This window comes from Varroa jacobsoni, unplaced genomic scaffold (assembly GCF_002532875.2).
Source record: "Varroa jacobsoni isolate VJ856 unplaced genomic scaffold, vjacob_1.0 scaffold_442, whole genome shotgun sequence".
Lineage (NCBI taxonomy): Eukaryota > Metazoa > Arthropoda > Arachnida > Mesostigmata > Varroidae > Varroa > Varroa jacobsoni.
In genome coordinates this window covers 201,392-223,919 of record NW_019213344.1, presented here as the reverse complement: position 1 = coordinate 223,919, position 22,528 = coordinate 201,392, and the positions used below count along the sequence as shown (strand labels likewise).

The window sequence follows — 22,528 nt, the reverse complement described above, 5'->3', positions numbered from 1 at the left end:
AAATTTTCGCCAACTGTTTTTAATTTGTTCGTACAATATCTACGTTCGGTTACATGTATCGTCGTTGAACTTTGATCGTTTCTATATAATAATACGACTATTAGCGCTAATATCATAAGTACACATATACTTTTATTGTGTACATGCAATAAGATGCAGTAACAGCGGTACATGATAGATAGAAATTATCGTTTATATAATATTAGATTACATCAACGGTCCAGTAACGATTCCTACGGCGGGTGTGGTTGGTCTGTCTGAGCGGTAAGGCCCACAGCAGCAAATGTACACCAAGCAATTTGGTTGATAGTCGTTGTTTCCTGCCAAGCGACGAACTAGCGCAGGGTCGTTCTGAGGATCGACCATGATCAACCAAGCTCGATCAATCATCACACCGCCAATCGCGAACGAACGATCCAGTCTGTTGGCCAGGAACTGTTGGTGAAGCGTACCACTTATGCTATTGCTAACGTACACGGCGAGACGTAATTTAGCCGTATGCGTTGCAGCAATTAAAGAAACGCATTGAATAGGCAAATAAGTAAGCACGAAGGAGAGGCTCATAAAGCTCACTACAAAATAAGAAGCATGCGAAAGCTTTACTTTCTATTGACGTTGTTCACTGCTGCCGCCATTGCCGAATGGACCGAGCCGGTGGATGTTGTTGGCCTAAAACGAAAAGATTCTTCAATCTGATAGCAAACGATACGACACTTTGACTGTTGCGTATAAACAAAGACAAAACAATACGTCGAGCTGACAGGTCTTGCTGGGACTACTTAGGGCCGACTAAGATTGATACGATGCATTGCGTTAATCCTGTTCAGACGTCAGTTGCTAATCAGTGTGGACAGAACGTGTATTCACGGTGCCTAGCACGTTACGTGCAGTACTGCTGCTTGACGCCTTAAATCTTGCGCTCGTTACTGACGCTGCCGTTTTGCGACGATTTGAAGACCAAAGTGAACTAACGTTAGAATGAGGTGAGATCATTTTTTTACGGTATACATTTTTCACACTGGCGTGCTTACGTGCAGCGATAGGTAACCACTGATTATTGTACGCGGTCTCAGATCAGAGGCTGCTAGTTACAAATAAAAATAGTAGTTCGTTACTAATATTCAGACTTAGATTAATTAATAGCTTGCTCACTTCGTCAAAAGTGGCATACATAGTACACAATGTAAATGTTTGGAGACCAGTTCTCAATTGTTTTTTGCATCACTATGCCTATGTTTTTATACCACATCTTTAAATCCTGAAGTGTTATTATTAAGAATCAATTTTTAACAAGTGACACCTGTCAGTTCAGGCAAAGCAGGTTTAGTACCATTAATTATTCATGCGGTTGTACCGTACCTCGAACTGAGTTGATATATATAGTCGGATGAGGTCTAAATCCGGTCTTTTTCTTATTAGTTGTTAATAAACTATACCTAAAAAAGAAAACATAGTTTGATTAAATTATCTATAAGTTATTCCATTTAGATACGACACCCTGCGACTACAGCGTCAATTCGGGATCTATGCCGTTTACTAATCTATAAAATAAAATTCTATAAAATAATACTTTTTTTATTTCGAAAGTGAGATCTTTATATTAATCGCGCGTCAAACAATATTGGTAAGTTCACCAAATGTAGCTCAAACGCTCTGTTCAAAGATATTCTAACCCTATTTGGATCGCCCAATTGCGAAGTAATATTCTGTTTTTATTTTTATTTAACTTTTATATTAAAAAAACCTAAGTATATTAAGAAGAATTTTTCTAGCCATTTCAAACAGCTTACATCTAAACTCTGTTAAAAACCTGATTCAGGTTCGCTCCATGGAAATATTTCTCTAGAAACGGAGCATATAAAAATCGGCGAAAAGGGGAGCTTTTTTTTTTGAATTTTGCCGGAGGTTTGTACCATATAAAGACATTGCATCATCGTTGATTTTGGCTCAAATTGTAAAAATGAAGCACTCTTTTCTTGTCGTCATGAGCTCGCCGTTCTATTGTAGGGAAAACTGGGTTTATTCTAATGGCAAACATAGCGGATCAACGAATACCCGATATAACGGGTAGTCAGACAAAATATGTCCGAGTTCGAATCTCCTACTCTGTTTACAATGCAATTTTATATATTTCAATAAAACTTTCAGTTATGCTTACACATCCACAGATGTTTACTCCACCCATCCATTGAGGTTTTGTCTGCCATCGTCTTCTCTTGTTCCCTTATTGGCTTCAACTGATGCGGGGCCTGTTCAGGTTCCGTAGTATAGTTAGTTAATAATGTCTATGGACGTGTTCGTATGTTGAGAGTAGACCGACCACGGCAAAGTAACGTATTTCCTTTTAATCATTATGGTAACATTAACGCTAATAATTAAGAGCGACGTTTCTTGTTTGTCGATATCGTCCTTACAAATAAATGATGACGGCCTTGCAGGCATTTGTTTCGGCTGGACAATGCGATAGGCTCAAATGACTATCATTCGAACTCAAGCATCGATTTGATTCAAGTTTTCGGTTAGAAACGGCGTTTGCATTGCATCAGACCCCATTATCAATCAATACGAAGTGTACGTCACGTTCGCCATGAACGTTTTTGCACTTTTGGCTTGCCCTACCTTTCGTAAAGTGACAATATCCCGCATGGACTGCCGTACAACAGAAGTGAAACTAACTGCAACATCAAAAGCAGATCACAGTCTAACAACGTACGGGGCAACAAGCTCTCTCGCTTCGTATTTAATCTAAATACTATCGATCAGCAGTTACGACACAATCCTAGATCAATCTGATAATATGTGTGTTGTTTTTTTTCTTCTTCCCGGGCTCTCACTTTGTGCAGGCGTGCCGGCTGTCGAATAACAGGTTTTTGTTCTTTTTTTCTGTTGTGTATAATCCTCAAAATCTGGTTAGACAACACGAATGTACATAGGATGTTTGAGTGGCCTGAGAGGACCTGCATAGTTAGGAGATGTGAACGTGAGGCCACAGCTCGACGTAGGCCGTATGCAAACGTTGTCTCGTAATGACAAGCTGCCTTCTTAATTAGCCAGCTGGTGTTTCTTTAAAGCTTTAATCGATTTTACGGTACCCGAACCGTCTAAATATAACGCATATAATGCTATCCTATCGTAAGCTAGTCGATAAGTGACTGTGTCTGTATCGCTACACAGGGAGCTTGATGCGGTCATCATCATTACCGAGACAACGTTGAAATACCATTGACGGTTATGTTGTGTTACACGAGCATTACGATAATTCAGCGTAGGGGGAAACGACGGAGATACTTTGTGTTTTCATGTTTTTGTGCGTATAATGTTAATATACTTATAAATATGCAATCTGTATGTTGGTCGTTCATTTGCATAGGTTCCATTTTGCTTCGTCGGAAAGACACTGGGATAGAGACTGAAACCACTCCATTGCTCATCGTTAAATGCCAGCTATTTGCTGCTGAAAGTCCAGGCCTCGCGTCCTATCTGCTATGCTTATGAATAATATACGTGACTTGATACAGAGTAGCCCAACAAAGTTTTCTTGAACGTCTGTCAAGTCCTATTTGTTTTTAATTCCTATCAGTTGACTTCCCTATGCAATCAATAGAGTAAGTACGGGGTCCTTTCGTCGAAACGGGTCCGCTAAAGTACATGTTACGACAGGACATACTGTAGCAGCACATTTTTGATTCGATGGCAAGCAATGATGTGCTGGAAGTTTCGGTATGCACAGTGTTTCTATTGCTTCACTGCAGTGACGTACTGAATATTGAAAGAGAGTTCTTAAATATGGCAAAATATAGAGAAAGAAGTGTTTAGTATGTCTTCTAACTAGACGCTTAATGTCAGATCGACTTTCAACTCGTTAAAGCTAACTCGATTCAACCGTGGTGTGATTCAGTGTCGGACTTCCTATCGCAGACTATCGCGCTCTTCTAGATAGGAAGGTTGTATGTTACGCGGATATGGGTTGTTGCTCGTGACATCACGCGTCCTCATTCGTAGATACGTGCAGAACGGATATGATTAGAAATGTCATATCACAGCCGTAATTTAACTGTAAAATCAGCATATCGTCTGCCGCCATTTGAATACCCCGTCGTGGCTAAGTCTGCCTGCTATATGTTTTTTACCTTCTAGGTAAAAAAAAAAAATGATCAGCGAATGTCGCAAATGTCATCTTCGCATGTTATCGTTGAAGATCTCTAGGCCTATTCCCATACTGGCCAGCTAGAAGCAGTCAGATTTCCACAGTTCAAGCTGTCATCTACGGTGTCTTACTAGAACGAGTACTACCACTGTTTTTGGCAGTGAGGGCAAATGTACGACTTTAGCGTGACAGCGGAAGTATCGTGTGGTACCCTGAATAAGATGTTTTTTAGCCTCCTTTGTAGACCCAGCGTCTGGACGGGAGCATGGCACCGTTGAGTCTGTGTGTTGACCCGTCTAATACGAGTCCGCGTACATAACAAAGAAACGGGATTCCTGCAGATCTATTAGCCACTGGACCCGCGTCGCTGGATTGCGCCATTTTTCCCTTTAAGCGGTGTTACTGTGCCGGTTTTCAGGTACGATTGCTGTGAGCGATTCTTTATATCGAGCCTTATTTTCAAAATACCTGATTCACGCAATGTCTCGTACGATATTGCTTTTACAGCTGCTTGCTTGTGGCGCCTATCAGCCATTCATTGGCATTGGTAAACAGTTGACCGCAACGTTGCACATGAGTCTCACTAGCCATAAACATAGAGAGTTTTTTGTAATTTTTTGTCAACTTCTGGGACTGGTTTACTTTTTTAGCTTGCGATATACGTGTTGTACATATGCTTTTTTTTCTTGTCTCGATGAATTTAACACTATTTTACTTATTTTTTTTTTTCTAATTTTCAGATAATTCTACATCGCAGATAATCGTATGCGAGATAAGATCAATTCGTATATAATAACTTAGAGAGAAAAAAAAATGTCTTTCTAGAGAATTTTCGCTGAGTGCGCTGATCTTCCTTCAGACTTTGGGCTTGTCCCATGGGGCTAGTTTGGTGTTTGCACAGATTTCAAATAAAGTTCTCAACGGACGCTGAAATAAAGCTAACTAACAACCCTTGTTAATAGACCCTTAAACATAAGTGTATATGTATATATACACTCACTTGTATCCTTGTGAATTCGAACCAAAGGCTTGCGGTTTCAAGTCCCAGCCGCTTTCCCTCACGCTTTAATATTTCTTATTTATTTGTTAGTAAACTCTGATTACTGCTGCTGTTCACAGCGTATTTATTAAATAATTAATTTTTTTTTTTTAATTTCCTGTAATAAGTTTTACTATTCAAGCAATACCTAGCGAGTATTTCCTAAAATGACTTTCTCTCTGTGTATGGGGATTGATTTTGTTTCGCATATGCTTACCTACAGTGGCACAATGGGACATAGCAGCGGCTTCATAACTCGGATTTAAAATTGTGAGACCTACGTATACTGGTACAATACTTGCAATTGTCTCCCCTTTTGATACCGAAGATTCACCAGTTCAGCCTCTGTAATGACCAATGCAAGAGCAGTTATAGCATAATTCAATAAAATTATAAGGTAATGCGAAATAGGTTATTTATAATATATGAGTATCCATATAAGTTGCGTGGAAAATAAAAGCTCGAAAATTATATATAAGCATCTTTTGCAAGTGAGTTACAAAAGTGAGTTACCAAGGGTTGAGTATTGTCTAGTTCTAATAAGCTACGGAGCGTTATCTTCGGCTGTCCCCGTCTATAGAAGATGTCAATAGTATAAACGGAACGAGACCAAACTTTTATCCAACAGTAAGAACTGCCACAGTAAAAGCAAAATTACGCTCCGTCTAGTTCATCGACCGATTACGTTGTGACATCTATTAATAAAAATGATCGACAAATGATAAGTAGCACGTTTTATCTAGTCGTCGCAAAAAATTGTATTATTATTATACTTAGATGACAAGAAATACCTGCCTATATCAATTGTTTCTTTAGATTAGACACCGTAGCTAAATAGGTAGACACAAAAGCATGCACTTAACAGACTAAGTCCAGTGACCCTACGGACCTCCAATGGTGATTGATTCATCTGCGTTTGATGGTAAAATGTTAACGGATTCGGAAGTTGGTTTAAATTGAGTGGTTATGGAACTTCACCTTATGCAACCTTTTTATCGACAGGTATGCCTGGGTATGGAACTTGTCTTCATGAAAATGTCATGTGCAAAAAGTACCAGGTTCGATTCTCAGTTTGTGGATGGGTCAGCGATCTTTATATATAATAGGGTTCCTTAGGTCGTCAGCATGACACTACGTAATGCTGGAAGATACTGTGCGCGTGTGATGGATATACCACAGAGGGCGTATAGGTGCTATAAAATTTCAGGAGACCCACATATTTGGGTACAATGCATTGCTTTAGCTCAGTTAATCAAAATTATGCCAAAATCGATATTTTACACCACCCCCACCCGTACTTTCTGCTTCTAGTTACATATACTTTACTTGCATTTACACGTTCTACGTTTATTGATCTTCATTCAAGATCAACTCATGCTGAAACAATATTTTTTAACCCTGTAATTTTTTATCGCTGCACAGTAGTTGTTTGAGCGTCTACGCCAGGTTAGATCAGAATAAATAGAAACGATCGCATCTGAGCTGTTTCTTACAATGAACATGGGAGTGATAAATTAAGTAGATGGTGTTACCGATATTCAATGAGATAGAATCAGAGCTATCATTCGCTGATCTCCTATATGACCCGAAAAAATGTACTTCGGCCAAACTGTTTCAGTATACTTGCCTTCCAATACCACGTGGTCCACCTGGGTGCATCAGAACCACTCTGGAAAGAAGAAAACAAATACATATTACACAGTGTATGTAAAATAAAGGATAGATACGATACTGGTGTGTATTGGCTTGTATGTGTGTTTCAAAGAAGCCTCTCGTAAGCCTGCTAGGAAATACGGACGGCAGCATTATTATGTAGCAATTATATAAACCATTTTGGTGCTTGTTTCGGTGCTGTTCAGCTAACAGCTTATAAACGAAGTACTCAAAATGGCGAAATAGAAATCGTATGCGTGCTAACTTAATTTAGAAGACAAACCTAGTGATGGAAATTGAAACGGTATAGGGATAGTGAAAGTGGCGGCAAAATTAGCGCTGGTTGACGAAAGCTATTATAAATTATCGGCCCCTAAGTAACAGCAGATGGAGAGGCTTCAGCGTGCGGTCACGCCATAGATTACCAGCATTAAAATCGTTAAGGTCAGATAAACGACTTGAAAGTGATTACCAATCACGTTGGGTCAACAGTTGACGGCTTCCCGAACGGGATTAATCTTACGACGTGGCAAAAATGTTCGAGTGGTCACCGTCGTAAAGGTATGACCGCTCGACGATTTAAATGCGTCCCAGCTTCAAGGCGCATTGCACCATCGGTGCAGACCTCCGCACTGTAGTAATTGTTTTGTACTGGCCTGGAGCCATAATGGCCTATCAGTCATTATGTCATGTACTAATGGGAAATAAGACAGAAAGCACGTTGTTCGACTGCGGCTTAATTAGTGTTAATAATGGCAAGACACTTTGTGAAAGAGGGTCTATTCCTCGCGTTCATCACTCCCTTCGACGATAACTCTAACGGTCAGATATCAAACATTTATTATGGATTTAACACAGACATAAAGGCTTACATTTTTTCTTTTTTTTACTTTTGGATCATGGACGTCCAGATGAGTTTACGTGCAATACGTATGCTTGATGTTGCCTACACTCAGCATACAATCATTGTTTTTTGATGTTCGTTTACGTCGTCGTTATGAGTCTATGTGAGAATCAATACAAAGAGCCCCGTTTGGACAGACGTGAAGTAGACAACCAAATACTCGCGTACTCTTAGATGCATAGACAAGAATGTTGGCCAGTAGTAATTACAAGTCCGATCATTTTTTCCATATTCTGATCTTCAGATCTTTGAATCGTCGAGTAACCGTACAAGTCTGATCAATTTATGAACATATCCGCCTAATTCGAGATAGATCTATTGTTGGATAACCGACCTGAGAGAGCGATTCGTGTACAAGGCTGATCTACTTGGGCTAAAACTCGAATAGTATATATGTATCAGAGAAACTTTTCGTGAATTACTGAAATACGGTCTTACAACTTTGTAAGAATCTGTCAAATAGTGCGAAGAAATAATAATATTTATATGATTGTCATTATCATCAGGACTACTATATATAGAAGCAGGTTTATTTAGGTTAGAAACTGCACACGGTTACCAACCTCGCGCGGACTAATGGAGCTTAGTTCTATATAACCATACCATTGATACGCGTGATAGTAGGTAGAACAGAAACTAAAACACTAGCGGTAACGAACGCCGTTGATGATCATGCACACAAATTCAAAAATCAGTGCATGTTTTCATTTGGATAAACCTGCCTTTGAAATAGGGCATGACTTTTTTTGTTCATAACTTTCCCTGCGGAGCTGTATTGCTAGTTACAAAAAAAGTATGTATGCAATGAGTACTTTATATGAAGCGATGTTAGCTAAGTTGCAGTTATATGTTTCGAGTAAGCTTAAACTTCTCGCTACAGATACACAGCCTTGCCGTGATCATCGTCATGCTTCTCCGCATAGTCGAAAAATGTAACGAAACAGAAAGAGAACGCAACACAGGAACTAGGTAATTTATATACATATATATGGCCATGACGTCACAGTGGGCCACGTAGTGCCTATCATTGTGTCATTAGCTGCGCTTCTCCTCGTGCGCCTGTTCTACCGGACCGTCCTTCCGTGCTGTCATGTTTTTTCGCAACGAACGTTGCATAAATCCAACTAGTTGTGATGCCTTGTAGGAATTATTTGGACGCGAAGAACTGAATTATACGTAGGTCCATGTCAGCAACAGCACACACACACGCACGCACAATGCAGCAGTCAGTACAAGCCGTTCGTAATGGTCATCGCTATCCGATACGTACCTTAGGCCACTATGGCGGCCTAGTCTTCCTTATCCCTAGTCCGGCACCGGGATTACCGGCCACAATACACCAGGACACACAAGTCCCTAGCCACTTGTCACTGCCTTTCTAGCTGTTCGCCCAATGTGAATTTATCAATAAACGCAGACAATACGACGATCATCTATACGAAACAGATCTTAAGCGGAATTGGACGCTTAAAAGAAAGAATCAATCATGTGACTATTAATTAAGTCGAAAGCCAATTAATTAATATAAGAGCCTTTACGAGATCGTGCTGATAATAAACACCCAGCAATGACTGAGACTGCCCTGCCTTGCGGCAGTGCGATCTGTTAAGTGTAATCATTTCCTCATCAAAGTAATAGAGACGTTTGAAGAGCGATGCTTTCTACGCTGACCAAAAATGCTTTAGCTCGAATGCTGACTTGTGGAAATTTGAAAAAAATAAGTACGTACTGTAGTGTTCAAGTGGAAATTCGTATCCGTTGACATCGGAAGAAAAAGGTGCTACATACGGGAACAAACTGTTTAAATATAGAAGTTAGAAAAACTTGATAATATCGGCACCGGCCGACCCAGTTAGTCTCACTCTAATATAGACCCACTACATTGTTCAGGTGTTCAAATGATAAAAAGTATATTCGATCAATACATAATGGTTTTCTTCTCATCGTCTAAAGAGTGTTACAGCCAACGCTTAGCGAACGTATTCGAAAAAGCCGTATTCGGCGCGATGCGTCAACGAGGAAAACGTGTTTTGACAAATGGAAATGAGAACGTGATTAAATTAATGAGCTTTCCTCGACAAACGTCACCTCTGGTTAATCGGCTCAATGGCTGGCGGTGTCGTTGCCTCTGCCCGTCCAACATTTACATGTCGTGTCCACAAACAGCATTATGTGTTATCGATTCGTCTGACACGGAACATCCATTGTTTAGCTGCTGCCCTGGACTGATGCCCCTATTAACGATAGTTGCCTCGTCGCGAAAACAATGATCCCTAATACTTTCCACGCGCGATGACTGCGTTCTATATGCGTTGGCACCCATATGTCTGGTCGCCGACATGCGCTCATCCGTCAAGGCGGCAATCGAACAGTATTTGAATCTGCTCGAAATCGGTTGCGTAGGAAAGACAGTAGTACGCAATCCGTCCCTGGGCGCGAAGCTCATTCAGGCTGAAAATAGGCCTGTTACAAGGACGAAATTTACGTATGTCTACAAACGTATTTATCAATTCAATCACCTCTTTTGTAGCAGCGAGGACAGCCTCTTTTGGAACAGTGAAGGAAGAGGCTGTGTTTTTGCAATTGAATATGTCGTCGAGCATCGATGGAATCGTAGTAAGGCGAAAAAGAGCTCACACTGCTACACGTAAAGTCGATGGCGTTAGAGCTGTATTTGACATTTCGTAGCTTGAACTAATTCATTAATACGTCTCACGAATAGCCTTCGTTGCTCGTTCGGACATTTCTACTAATGCCCGTTAGGTACTTTGAATACATCAATACGATTGTAAAGTAAGCACTTACAAAGATTTAGGCTAAATATATTACATATTGTTTTTATTTGTGTGTTGAATCTGTCTTCGGATACAATGTCAAATGTACTTCCGTATGTTCGGTCTGTGTCATTATAGTCCATATGTTCGCAAATCGATCAAGACGCTAAAGTAATACACATAAAACTGTTTCTGTCTGTTTAACTGGATAGTACTAACCTTAGCAATAGGCTTAGCCTTGTATCAAGTCATATGCCTTATTGATTGCTCAAGGCTTGTAGGACTATGTATGTGTGGTTTGCGTTTGCGGATCCTAAAGCAGATATATGTTATATGGTAATGTTGACAATACTGCTACTACTGATGGATAAGATCACTACATTAGTTAAAGATATGATGATATCGTCGTGATTATTCCCAAGGTTCAGTGATTTCAATTCTTTCGCACGATGATTTCATATTATATAGGAGCCCTATCTGATACTGAACGAACCGTTATCTCCGGTCACTGCCAGCTTTCCCTGGGCAGTTAATTTTTTCCCGTACACCGTCTACTTCACCATCCGGCGGTTTGACAGCAGTGGCAGAAGCAGTAATTCGAAGTTTGCCTTAGTGTATCACATAATTCTCGTCTTTTGTCGACCTGACCAGCTAGACGATGGCGCGAACGAGCGCTCTTGTAGCATTTTCGGAATTACTCTGAAAAGAGTGCAGACATGCTCAGCCATTTAGGTTATCGTCGGCCCTCATTTGCGCCTTACGACGGCGCGACATACATGGATAGATACATAAGAAATGCTATCAAACAAATTCGGATCGACCAGCAATCGGCTCGACCTGGCAGAGGCGCACAAGAGAACAGAAGTAGCTTTGCTTGTTAATATGAACGATGGTGTCGACACAATAGAAAACAGTTCGGTATCCTTTATACCCGAATTGCTAGCTACTCATAACAACAACAACAACAGCCTCAACGTATACGAACTGCAGGCGAGGTGCGCCCACAAATTTGTTCGACATGCGCCCCACTGTGCAATCTCCCCTTGGCTTTTGGCAACATTTACCTGTCATAAACGATCCAACTGGTTGAGCCCTGGGGGCGCCATACGACACATATTGGAAGCTTTCACGAGATAATAGCTTCTTGTAATCGTTTTATACGCGGACGTACGCTAACATTTGTAATTGAAGCCCACGAGCTCAGATAGCTAGCCATCAGACGATTGTCAGGGCAGACATGTCTGTTGCGTCAACAAAAGTATTCTGCACTAAGCGGAACGACGTGGTCATCAAGTTTAAAAAAAGAAAAGCGATTTAGCTTTCTGATCGAGCACTGATAGGTAATAGCTTTACAGCAACAAACACTGACCTGTTATTGCTGGGCAAGCATAAACAGTAGCAAAAGTAAGTGAACAACGGTTCATATCAAAGTACAACAGTTACATTTGAGGATGGGGACAGGGGGCCGGTATCTTGGTCAGGAGCCAGCATCCATCCGGCCGAAAACGTCAATCACAGGCAACGATGAACGCACGCGTACACGGTCACCGTCAGACCGACAAGTAAGCAGGAACAGAAAAAAGAAGAACGAGCGAAGACAGCGACTGCAGCAGCACCCACCCGCGTTACCTATTCTCCTTCGTCACTTTTCGTTCGGCAGTTGTTTACGATTAAAGCAGACTGTAACAACAAGTCACTTTGAAGGAATCGATCGGACATCGGTTCCGATAACCCGATGCTTGTTTTCTCGAAAAATTCCCCCTTTCTAAACACCGCCGTTCTCCGTGTACCTACAAACCTCTACGCGGTCGTCACCCTAGTTCGTAACGACGACATTTACATAGAGAAAAGTGCCCACAGAGAAACTTTGCCCTTTTGTCAATGAGCGCATGCGTAAACGATATGTGGTGCCTATTGAAACGGGAAATTCAAACAAAATTTTATTGTCATTATCATTCGCATCGTGCAATCATTGGCATGCAGTGACGACAATACTCAGTGTTAACCTATAAGGCATCCATCCAGGACAATATTGTGGATAACATGCGGGTAAGACAACAGGTGCTTACCGATCAATGTATATATATATATATATATATATATATATATTACATCATTGAACTAAGCTGCGAAGGTGGCTGAGCCGCGTAAAGAACGTACAACGATGTTTAGAAACAGCGTATTCTGTACGTCCGAAAGAACGTTTTCAAATCAAACATTGACTAGATAAAAAGATACATGGATATAAACACATATACTATTTATGATGGCTAATCTTGATCATGATATTATTTGTACCGTATTCGAGTAACACAGATACCTCCACAGCGGTGTCGAGTACGGTAGCGGTAGTGATTTCTTTAGTAGATAGTACGAAAGCTAGAACATATTTAGCCTTGATTCGTACTTAGTCGGCAAAACAGGTTAGGTCTTTAGGTCATATCGACCGAGACGGCGAATTCGGTTAGGTGTTTGTGTCCGCATCCAGGTTCGCTGCGGCCGCCACGACAACGTGCACTATTGCTAGTAATGGGATTGCTTGTTCCCACGTACAATAGACCAGAATCCAGTTTTATACGATTCCTGTGTCTTCTTTGGACATACGGAAGGTCGTTCAAACAGATAACAGAAAAACAAGGTTTGGATGCACTCAAATATATGATATAGTGTTTGAGCAACGTATCCAGAGATCTCCTGGCCTAATAATACTAACCCGATCCTATACTTTAAAGCAAATTATAGTTTTATATATATATATATATATATATATGTAGTATTATATAACGGGTAAATGTTCCTTTCTTCTAGAAGCATGCAAGTTAACAACGACTATCTTTACTTCAGTAGAAATTAATTCTGATATTTTTTTTTTCTCAAAAATTACTACTTAGCGGTTATGTTCCTCGAAGTCGATAACGCTGAATGAAATCGATGGGAGATTAATGAAGACATTAGCCAAGAGGCTTTAAGCGTTCCATGTACTGGCGTTCCACATGTAACCTGCTATAGAAGTACAACTCAAATAGTAAAAACGTGGAAACTGACTGAGGAAAAAATGAGTCCTTCACGAATTGACTTTCGGTTAGTTGGAAATGAATGTGGTGTATTTCCTGTGCATTTTGCGAAATTTGATTCAATAAAAAACGCGGGGGGCACACGGCCGCCTTAGACGAAGTATCATTCAGTCTCGTTCGTCAGATGAAAAGGGGAGGCAAGAGAACAGCACGCGACGTAAGGTCATGGTAATACCTGCAATTGACATGAGACGCATCTTCTACAACAAGACACCCAGTAAATGCAACCCACTATATCAAGTTTTTCAAGAGACTCATAGACCGTTGGGCAGGGCAATCAAGAGCGCAGTCTGCTTACTTAATGACAAGGCCAGGGCTTAGCGCCATGATTCGATTACTTCTTGGATTGAACAAAAGAATGTCCTCTGTTGGCTCCAACCGTTTGTTCTTCCAACTTAAGTCTGTGTTATAAAGAGGTGTCCTAAAACGGACAGCTGGTGGACGAGCGTTGTCCTACTATTGATTTACTTCGAAAAATCATAAACAGACAAATGATACAAGGGAACGCGAATGGTAGTTGTATTGCTGTTCAAAAGTAGCTAAAGCGTGCAACAAATGTAAAAGAGTATTACTAACGCCTGAAAATATCATCGTCCAACTCGTTTAAAAGTTATTCAGTTTTAGTGCCAGCCAGAACAGCTTACATGTAAAAACATGTTCTAATAACTTCAGGATTTTTAACCTGTATATGCTTAGTTTATCGAATAAGGGGAATATTCAATCACCGAGCACAGAAAGTTCTTCAAAGTGAGAAAAATCTCTTTTTCGGTTATTGTTAGAAGAATGGCTGACAATCTGCCCAATATCTATAACTAACAATCGCTTTCTATTGCGAATTGTACGCAACTAGCTCAAAATCGAATTTTCGAGAGAAAAAAAAAAGTAATAGAATACTTCTACGTTCAAAAATGGAAAATTTCGTCATTTTCAAAAAAATAGATATATCTTAAAATTGCTTAGATGTTTGGCTGTAGCGACCTAATATACTAGGAGCTATCATCGGTTTCACTTTAGGATGATGAAAAAAAAACTGCTAATCGATGACAGGATAACACAAAAACGATGGCGGGTTACGTACGATGAGGGCAATAGGACATAACGGAACCGGACGGTAACACGATTCATCTAACAGGAGTATTTAAATAGAGTGATAAAGGCCAAGCACTTCGTCGTAGGTTAGAATTGGAAACATCACAGAGCGGCGTTAAGTAGCGTTTGCTGTAGCTCGAATTATAAACTAAGACAACTCAGTTTAGAGGTAAAAAGTGGGTGGCCCTATGCGGAGATTTCATGTGGGACCGATACGAATAGTAGCCATAACAACAAAAACCAATGACAAAAAAGCCCTGCAGAGGCATAAACCTTGAAAAAAGACGACCTAGTCGAATTATTGAAGTTTAAAACTTTGACTTTTATAAATGACTATTAGAGTACAAGCTGGAGTACTTTCTCATGCGTGTTGAATGAGCCTCACGAGGATTCCACTTGAGATTCGAAAATTGGCGTATTAATTAGTTAGAAGGGAAACGAGGTCACGCACGGTGAGTCATCTAAGTAGCTATTTAACATGCGTTCTTGGCTGAACTCGAATAGCGTAAAGCTGTAATACAGATTTGCAACTTTAAAACTTCCCAATCGCTGACATTCCTTTATAAACTGGAGTTAACATGAACACTCTATAGCATGGTTAGTTTCGTCCCACATCTTCCACAACCAGAGTGTTTGCTAAAGTAAAAAAAGTATGCCTTCTAAATAATTTTTCTTCTATTCCGACACTGTTATCAGCCATCAGACAATTACCTAGAACGGCCATTACTACGACAATGCAATAGCTCTTACAAGATTGGCTTTAATGAAAGCACGTCTTGTGTATGCTTTATAAATATACACACTGATTGTATCAATGGCGCACGGCTGAGCAAATAAATGAGAACAAACATGGCAACAATTCAATTCAGTACTAAGCACAATATAAGTTACCTATTAATTCTATTACCCTAAGGTTTAGACTCATCCACCTTAGACAACGCCACTCACTTTGGCGAATTCTGCAACCGGCTGCCGTTCGAAATAAGCTCCGCGTATCAGCGTGGAGAAAAACTGATACACAGTATATTTTATAGATTTTTTCGGAAATTTCACCACCCACGCTTTGCATGTAGCGCTAATGAGCACAATATTCTCGCCTTGTCGAGTAATACCGTAGCAACAAAAACTCCATTCATGGATGGCGTCATCAACACCAGTAATCATAGACAGAATGGTAGACGATAATGGCTCAGCACGGTGCCATGAACCGGTAGCAGCAGGTGCCACTGCTATTGGTAGACTGGCTAGAAAAAATATAATAAAAATGCGTGGGTTTGCCCAAACATCGACGTCGGTCGATGTCAAGGGTGTATTTCGCTTGACCCAATCTATCTACGTGGTGTTGCGTAATATTTACGATTCTGGAATGGGATCAACAGTGAAATTTACAAATCAAAACCCAGACCCACATAAATGATTATCATTACGACTATCTTTGTATGGTAACATTTGTACGTGGCCGCGTAACTATCAAGTTGGCAATGTGGCTATTTATGTAGTTTCTTTCGGTCTTTAGTGTGGACGTATTTAGCAAAAAACACGCTCAGCTACCTGATCACAAATTCTCACCATAAAAATATAGGTTATATGTTTCTAATAATTTACTTGAGCAGCACGTTCTTTCAACAGCTTGGAAGATTGATGAACGGTATACCTAGTAGAAGTATCAAAAGAAGACGTTTCTTTCCCAGGTGCTGGCACCTGGAACAGGTATAGCTCAGCTCTAATCGGCGAACTATAATATCAATAGGATAATGATGGGTGCGTTTATCTCATCGTTTCGAGTCGGTATGTTTCGTGTTTCGGAACGATCAAGCTCGTCCGCAACGAACATTTACACTGTGATTTAGTAAACCTGCTATAGGCAGTGCCCTATTACGAGTATAAGTCTTTGTGAAAACTACAAACCTAGTCGAATAGTTTTCATTGTGCGAAAAACATGCCTGTTCACGCGCTAATAACGGCCAATAGAGCTGTTGATCGATTATCGAGTGATCAGTCTAGTGACAGCTTTGCGTAGCAGCACCCATCAGTATCGCTTCGTTTTGATAATCCTTTCGGAATCATCTGTCTATAATTTATCTTTACTATAGCGTGACTTCCGGTAACGTAGTTCTGTTGTTCGCTTCGGCAGGGCAAAGATGGACAAGGAAGAAGACCAGGAGGTAACGAAACACTTGATGGGTATCACTGTGCCGTTCGCAGTAACAATAACAACAGTGGTGACAGGATGCGTTTCGTTTATCCTCCGCTGTACCAGCTCCCGTTAGCTTACTCGTGACATTGATTCATCTGGCTATCTATCTGAGATACACGCGTCTAGGCACGTACTTTTACATATATTAGAAGTAAGACACTATCGTCTTCTTTCGCCATTGCTCGACATTGTTGATGTACAACTAAATCATTCACGTCTCTAAAACACACACTGACACCTCCACCTCCACCTCCTCCTCCTCCTCCTCCTCCTCCTCCTCCGGACGTAGACACGTCTGTATCGTAATTATCATTGCCATTATATCACTAACAAGATAACATAGGGGTCATGTAGTAACAGCATGACTATGTTTATCGATGCGTATCTCGATTTCGTGACCCTCTGGTTCGATTTCAGCGAAGCTCGTGCATGCAGTTAGTTGTTCACTCTGATTGTGCAGTTCGGCTTGCGACAGCGCGTGCAAGTGAATTCAGTAATCGCGGGGGGTCTATACGGTGCCATGTACGCACGATTGGCAGACAGTTAGTAGGGTCACAATGAATCGAAGGGGTACCGTCAAATTTTGACTAACGACGATCGAATCAGCAGCAGTGGACGTTTTGTGCTATTGTATCACATTTTTACGCTAAGCACATTATTGAAGTTTTGCCTTTTTCTTTATATCTCGAAATTGCGTGCCTGTGGTTAACCGTAAACGTAGCAACGTATCCGCATGCAATGTTTGGAAGCACGCGAGTCCAGGCTCCAAACTGGGCCTAGACACACTGCCAATGGAAGCCAATCATCTGAGTCAATGTTATCAGACTCGAAACATAAGTCAACTGTTAAATATCAATGAGCATGAGTCAACGGTAAGTTGGACGGAGCGATCCTGCTTAGACAGCAGCCATCTTTTGACGCTCTGAAGTTTTTTTGAGACGGCCGAATCTCGGCTGGCTCCAAGGTGGTAATGGCTATACAATTAGAGGCGTAACGTCATCCCTGGGGACGAGCTATATTATACACAATACACTTTATTATATATAAAAAAGTAGAAACGCCATTTATTTGGATCGTTTCAGAGTTAGGTACCATATAGAAAGTTGTGGCACAGCAAACAGTGGTAACTACACAAAATTCACTGAGGTAACTTGACAGCTATAGCGTAGAAAGTAGCTTGATGGCACGCAATTGGGAAGATACAGAGAAACAATATAGACCTATACCCGCACATTTTTCAATTAGCGTTATTAAGGGTATTCATTGAGTACACAACACTTTGAACCAGCAGAGGCTACAGTAGGGCTATATCGCCTTCTGAAAAAAACACACCCGGCTATCACAAACTGAGTGTATAACAACGGATGCCAACCTGTATCGTACACACTTACCTATTTTATTTAGTTCAACGTATTATGAGTTGTCGATACGCACGCATGGCTGCATGTACGTCAAGACTGCACAGGACATCGTATGGTAAACACAGGAATTCCCCTGCTGCCCTCATACTGGGCAAGCAAGCTTTCGCACCAGCCAGATTGATGAGCGATTTACACAACTTGATCATTGCAACAAATGAAAATAGCTGATATTCGATTATTAGAAGCAGGATGAAAAAAACTAGCGTCAATCATTAAGTGCTGTGAACTTATTAAACGTTTGAGACACTGTTAGTCCAACACTAATCGACTATGTGTCCTATTTTCGCTGCAGCGTTGGTGATACTGTTGACGGCATCTTCGTTCCAATAAACTAGAAAATGTAGGTGCAAAGGACATCATGGACAGCTAGCTGAATCGGCTCGCGTTAGCTAATATTATGGCTGCAACATACGAATACTTCATACAACAACAAGACGTAAATCTACTCAACGCAGACGAGTTCAAGAAGCCGTGATCGTAGCTAAGACGCTAGACTCGTGCGCCATGGGCCTACCAGTGTGCTTCATATGTATCTGGCTAATGACGTGTAGCATCTATGTGTACTAATGAATCGCAGTGTCATCCCGTTGATTAGGCTGCAAAACATCCCCGATATGGTGGCGTAAAGATGTTTACCGCTGTCGCTGGGACCGGGAGCAGAGATACGGTCCCATGTTTGCTTGAGTATCTGCTCATAGATGTGCTTTATACTAGAGATAGTGCTTAGTGCCGTAATAGTCGACTTGTAAACCTATCAAGCCCAAGAAGAGGTTCCCACCGCATAAACGATAGTCAAGCAGCCGGATCTATCTGAATGGCGGTGGGTCGCTCGTTCCGATCCACAACATTGGGAAACTGATACACGGTAGCTCTAAGCGGGCGTAGCGCGGTAGTCGGCAATGGCCGGCTACCCGTTCGCTAGCCGAACAAGACGGAAAAAATTTGTCCACTTGTTTGATCGGGGTCCACGCTTTTTTCGCCTGTGCGTGCGACTGTTTATCGACGTGTTTGTGTATTCGCATGTATAGGTCCTATTCAGCGACCAGACATTTATCTAGGCAATGTGTAGATCTTCGTTTTTCAACAAAGTTCTTGTTCAGGTAGAAATTTTTGCTGTGTCAATGCAATCATGCTATATATAGGCTGGTGAATTTGCCTCTCATGCACGAATACCACTTCTAACACCGACACCATCGTCATAATTGTAACGCAATAAATATATATGTTCTATCTTTAATCACAAAAGGGGCGACTGACGACAACAAGAGCCCGAAACGAATGCAAGTTAGATGTCAAAAAGTTTAGCGTGGCCCAAATCTTCAAATGTCGATTTCGTCCTTTTGACGACCGAAAAAATACTCGTAAAATTTATTATTAAGCAGCCCTATATATAAATCTATGGAAAAGGAGTTATGACCCATGTATTATTTAAGTTGAAATAGAATTTAGGACAAGTTCCGACGAACCAATTACGTCTAGTGCGCAATAAACGGTTAACTGGACAAGGCGTTAGATTCACACGCGTTTGATCCCTTGACAGTGAAAACTTCACAGTTACCGACTTCAGCTTGTTAAGTTGAAATCATCGATTCTCTTTAAGGCAAGTTTATAAACACGGAACTAATATAGTACGCTGTTAGCCTAATTCGCTTATTGTCGAACAAAGTCCCATATCGTTGGAGATACTTTGTAATTCGCTGAAATCAGAAAAGCCGCCCAGAGATCAGATGTTCTGAAAAGCCGACTTTTCGGCAAACCCAATAGTCTAGATGCGTTCAATGAAATTAGCCAAACGATTCTGCAGTACACAAAATTTAGGTGATTTAGAAATTCGTCAGAACTTACAGCCCTTATGACATACAATGCACCCCTCCTGTTTCTGGGAGAGCCCCAGCTTAGTGAAACCTACCCCATCTACCTCCAAATGTTTCGAGTTATAGTTGTAGTGCTTTCGAACAGTCATTGATACCTGCAGATTTGTTTATAGTTTCCTTAGTAACGACCTTTTCTACACATAGATAGCATACGTAAGACCATGCCCACAAGATCAAAATTAACAGCCGATCAGCCATTCGCCATACGTTCAGTCCAATGTCACGTACACATTAAGTTAAGTTAGAATCCAACAATTTTTCATCTTTGGCCACGATCCGCTCGCTGGCGGCAGCATCGAAGTAATGCTACTAGCAACCATATCAATAAAATAATGGTAAATAGCAGTGCGGCGTAGCGGAACTTGTTAGATCAGATGATGTTGATGCCATCACTAGCTGACTAGCTTTCAACGTCTTGTCCAGACTAAAGGCGTCGTCGCCGCCGCCGCCGCGTTGCCCTACTTCGCGCTAGCTGTGCCCTTCAGATTCTTATAGCTTCAAAACGTGGGGCTTGCTCGCGCAGTCACGTCGGGCTTTCAGGGGTTGCTTTCGAAGCCTGCCTGTGGCCTGGCCAATCATCTGCATTAACGGCGTTTGGTATAACTCTATGCACTTTTTGCCCACCCGACTCGTCCGGGATGTCGACGCATGAAAGCGTGCCCCCGTTATTCGCAAAGAACTACATTCACATTTTTGTGAAAATGTCGGAACTAACTTAATCTCGCCAATGGTTTCTCTTCACTTCGACTACCCGTAAATAGCTAGGGCCGCCGAGTGTTATTGCACTGTGGCGCACTGAATATTCACTTATCTACAATTGAAGGGCGTCTCGCCTCACCGGGATGGCGAAAAAGATAACATTTGTTCCATCTCGTTGTTGCAACTATTCCATTGACAGTCTGATCTTCATTGAAGTAACCACCAATGACTTCATGTGGTAAAGGAAGAATTTTTCAGGGCGTAAGAAGATAGATTTCGGTACGACTCGGCTAAGCATAAGCAAACGACGCGAGTAATGTGCCCATAAACATATAATGTCTAATTAGTCTAATTCTATCGCAGAACAGTGTTTGACGTAGTATTCTGCGCTAGAGAAGACATCTTTGCAATACACTCGTATGTGTTTTTTTAGCCAACTGCTAAATGTTCATGAAATCGAGGCCTACAATTTGATATGAAGTTAAGACTAGTTGAAACAGCAAACGACTCTCAATTCCCCTGTAAACCATACAATCCGGGCCCTTACGGGAAACCTGGATGAAGAACTCAGTTTTCACGTATCACTAAGTCAAGCTGAAGCTTTCCGTTTGGCAGCAACCGCCTGCTCACAGTTAATCGAACGAAATTGGATAGCAAAATTTATCACAACAGAACCTTTGTCTGTCCTTAAGGCCAAAAAAAAAAACGAGTCACATCGCTCTAATCAATCGCTTATGGCAACGCATTGCATAAATGCGAAAAAAAAAAGTCCATTATTGCTTGTTATTAAAAACAACGATTTCGAAGCAAAAAAACGATGACATATTATTTCCTACATGCGTGTCACCTATAGGATGTTACTACCTCAGTAGGAATGTAGCATTGTTATTGAGGTTTGGTCCAGCTCCCCAGAGTACGTACAGAATCGGTCACGAAACGTCCACTAAAACCAAGTAAAGGTAATGCAGAGTATATATACAAATAGATATATATATAAATATTATAAAACTTATTTTTCACTTCAAAGCATTAGCATAGTAAATGTAATCTCACGTAAACGTCAATATTAGTTGCTAATATAGTCTGACTAATCTCAATATCGTGACCCTCCAATAGAAAAATTATGATCATGTTAACTATAATATATTTAGTTGAAATAATGATAAAAACTAAACCATTAAGAATAATCATCAAAAAGAAAACAATTATCCTATAAGGGGAAAATTAGCATTTACCACTATTATACTCATTGATTAGGAGATTAGCGTTTAAATATATGTATATATATTCCTATATATTTAGGTACACAACTGAGTACTCCTATGGACTATCCAAATAACCATACTATATTATATAAATAATCCTCCTAAGAACATATGTACCTAAGAGGTTCCGGATCCTCGCTTCGTTTCTTGGATTATAGAGGCAGGGCTATGTTTTGACATCAGTAACCGCTATCGCGCATAATCGCCTTCACGGCATCTCCTTCGATGCTCTTACTACATCTGAATACAATAAAATGCTAACGATCCGCAGTTTTTTCTAGTTGTCATTCCAAAACGCGCACTCCAAACTGATTCAATACTGTGCAAAATCAATGACAACCAACAAAAGGACAATTTTTTCTGTAGGATGCAATTCAGTGGCCTATATAGGT

The 22,528-nt window shown here is 40.8% G+C and overlaps 1 protein-coding gene across 4 annotated transcripts in view; it reads right to left on the bottom strand.

Moving 5' to 3' along the window:
- The window catches only part of LOC111260473 (uncharacterized), a 98,871-nt gene that overhangs the window by 5,981 nt on the left and 70,362 nt on the right, over positions 1 to 22,528 (bottom strand). Inside the window, exons 5-10 of one of the 4 annotated variants that reach the window (XM_086968349.1) lie at positions 11,011 to 11,216; positions 6,814 to 6,855; positions 5,404 to 5,531; positions 2,159 to 2,249; positions 1,360 to 1,436; positions 101 to 932 (exon numbers count right to left, since the gene is read on the bottom strand). In XM_086968349.1, coding sequence (XP_086824475.1) covers positions 11,169 to 11,216 — 48 coding nt within the window. In that variant the 3' untranslated portion in view covers positions 101 to 932; positions 1,360 to 1,436; positions 2,159 to 2,249; ... (1 more) ...; positions 6,814 to 6,855; positions 11,011 to 11,168. Of the gene's footprint in view, positions 1 to 100; positions 933 to 1,359; positions 1,437 to 2,158; positions 2,250 to 5,403; positions 5,532 to 6,813; positions 6,856 to 11,010; positions 11,217 to 22,528 lie in introns of those variants that run through there. The other 3 variants (XM_086968347.1, XR_015311080.1, XM_086968348.1) reach the window with 3 other exon arrangements.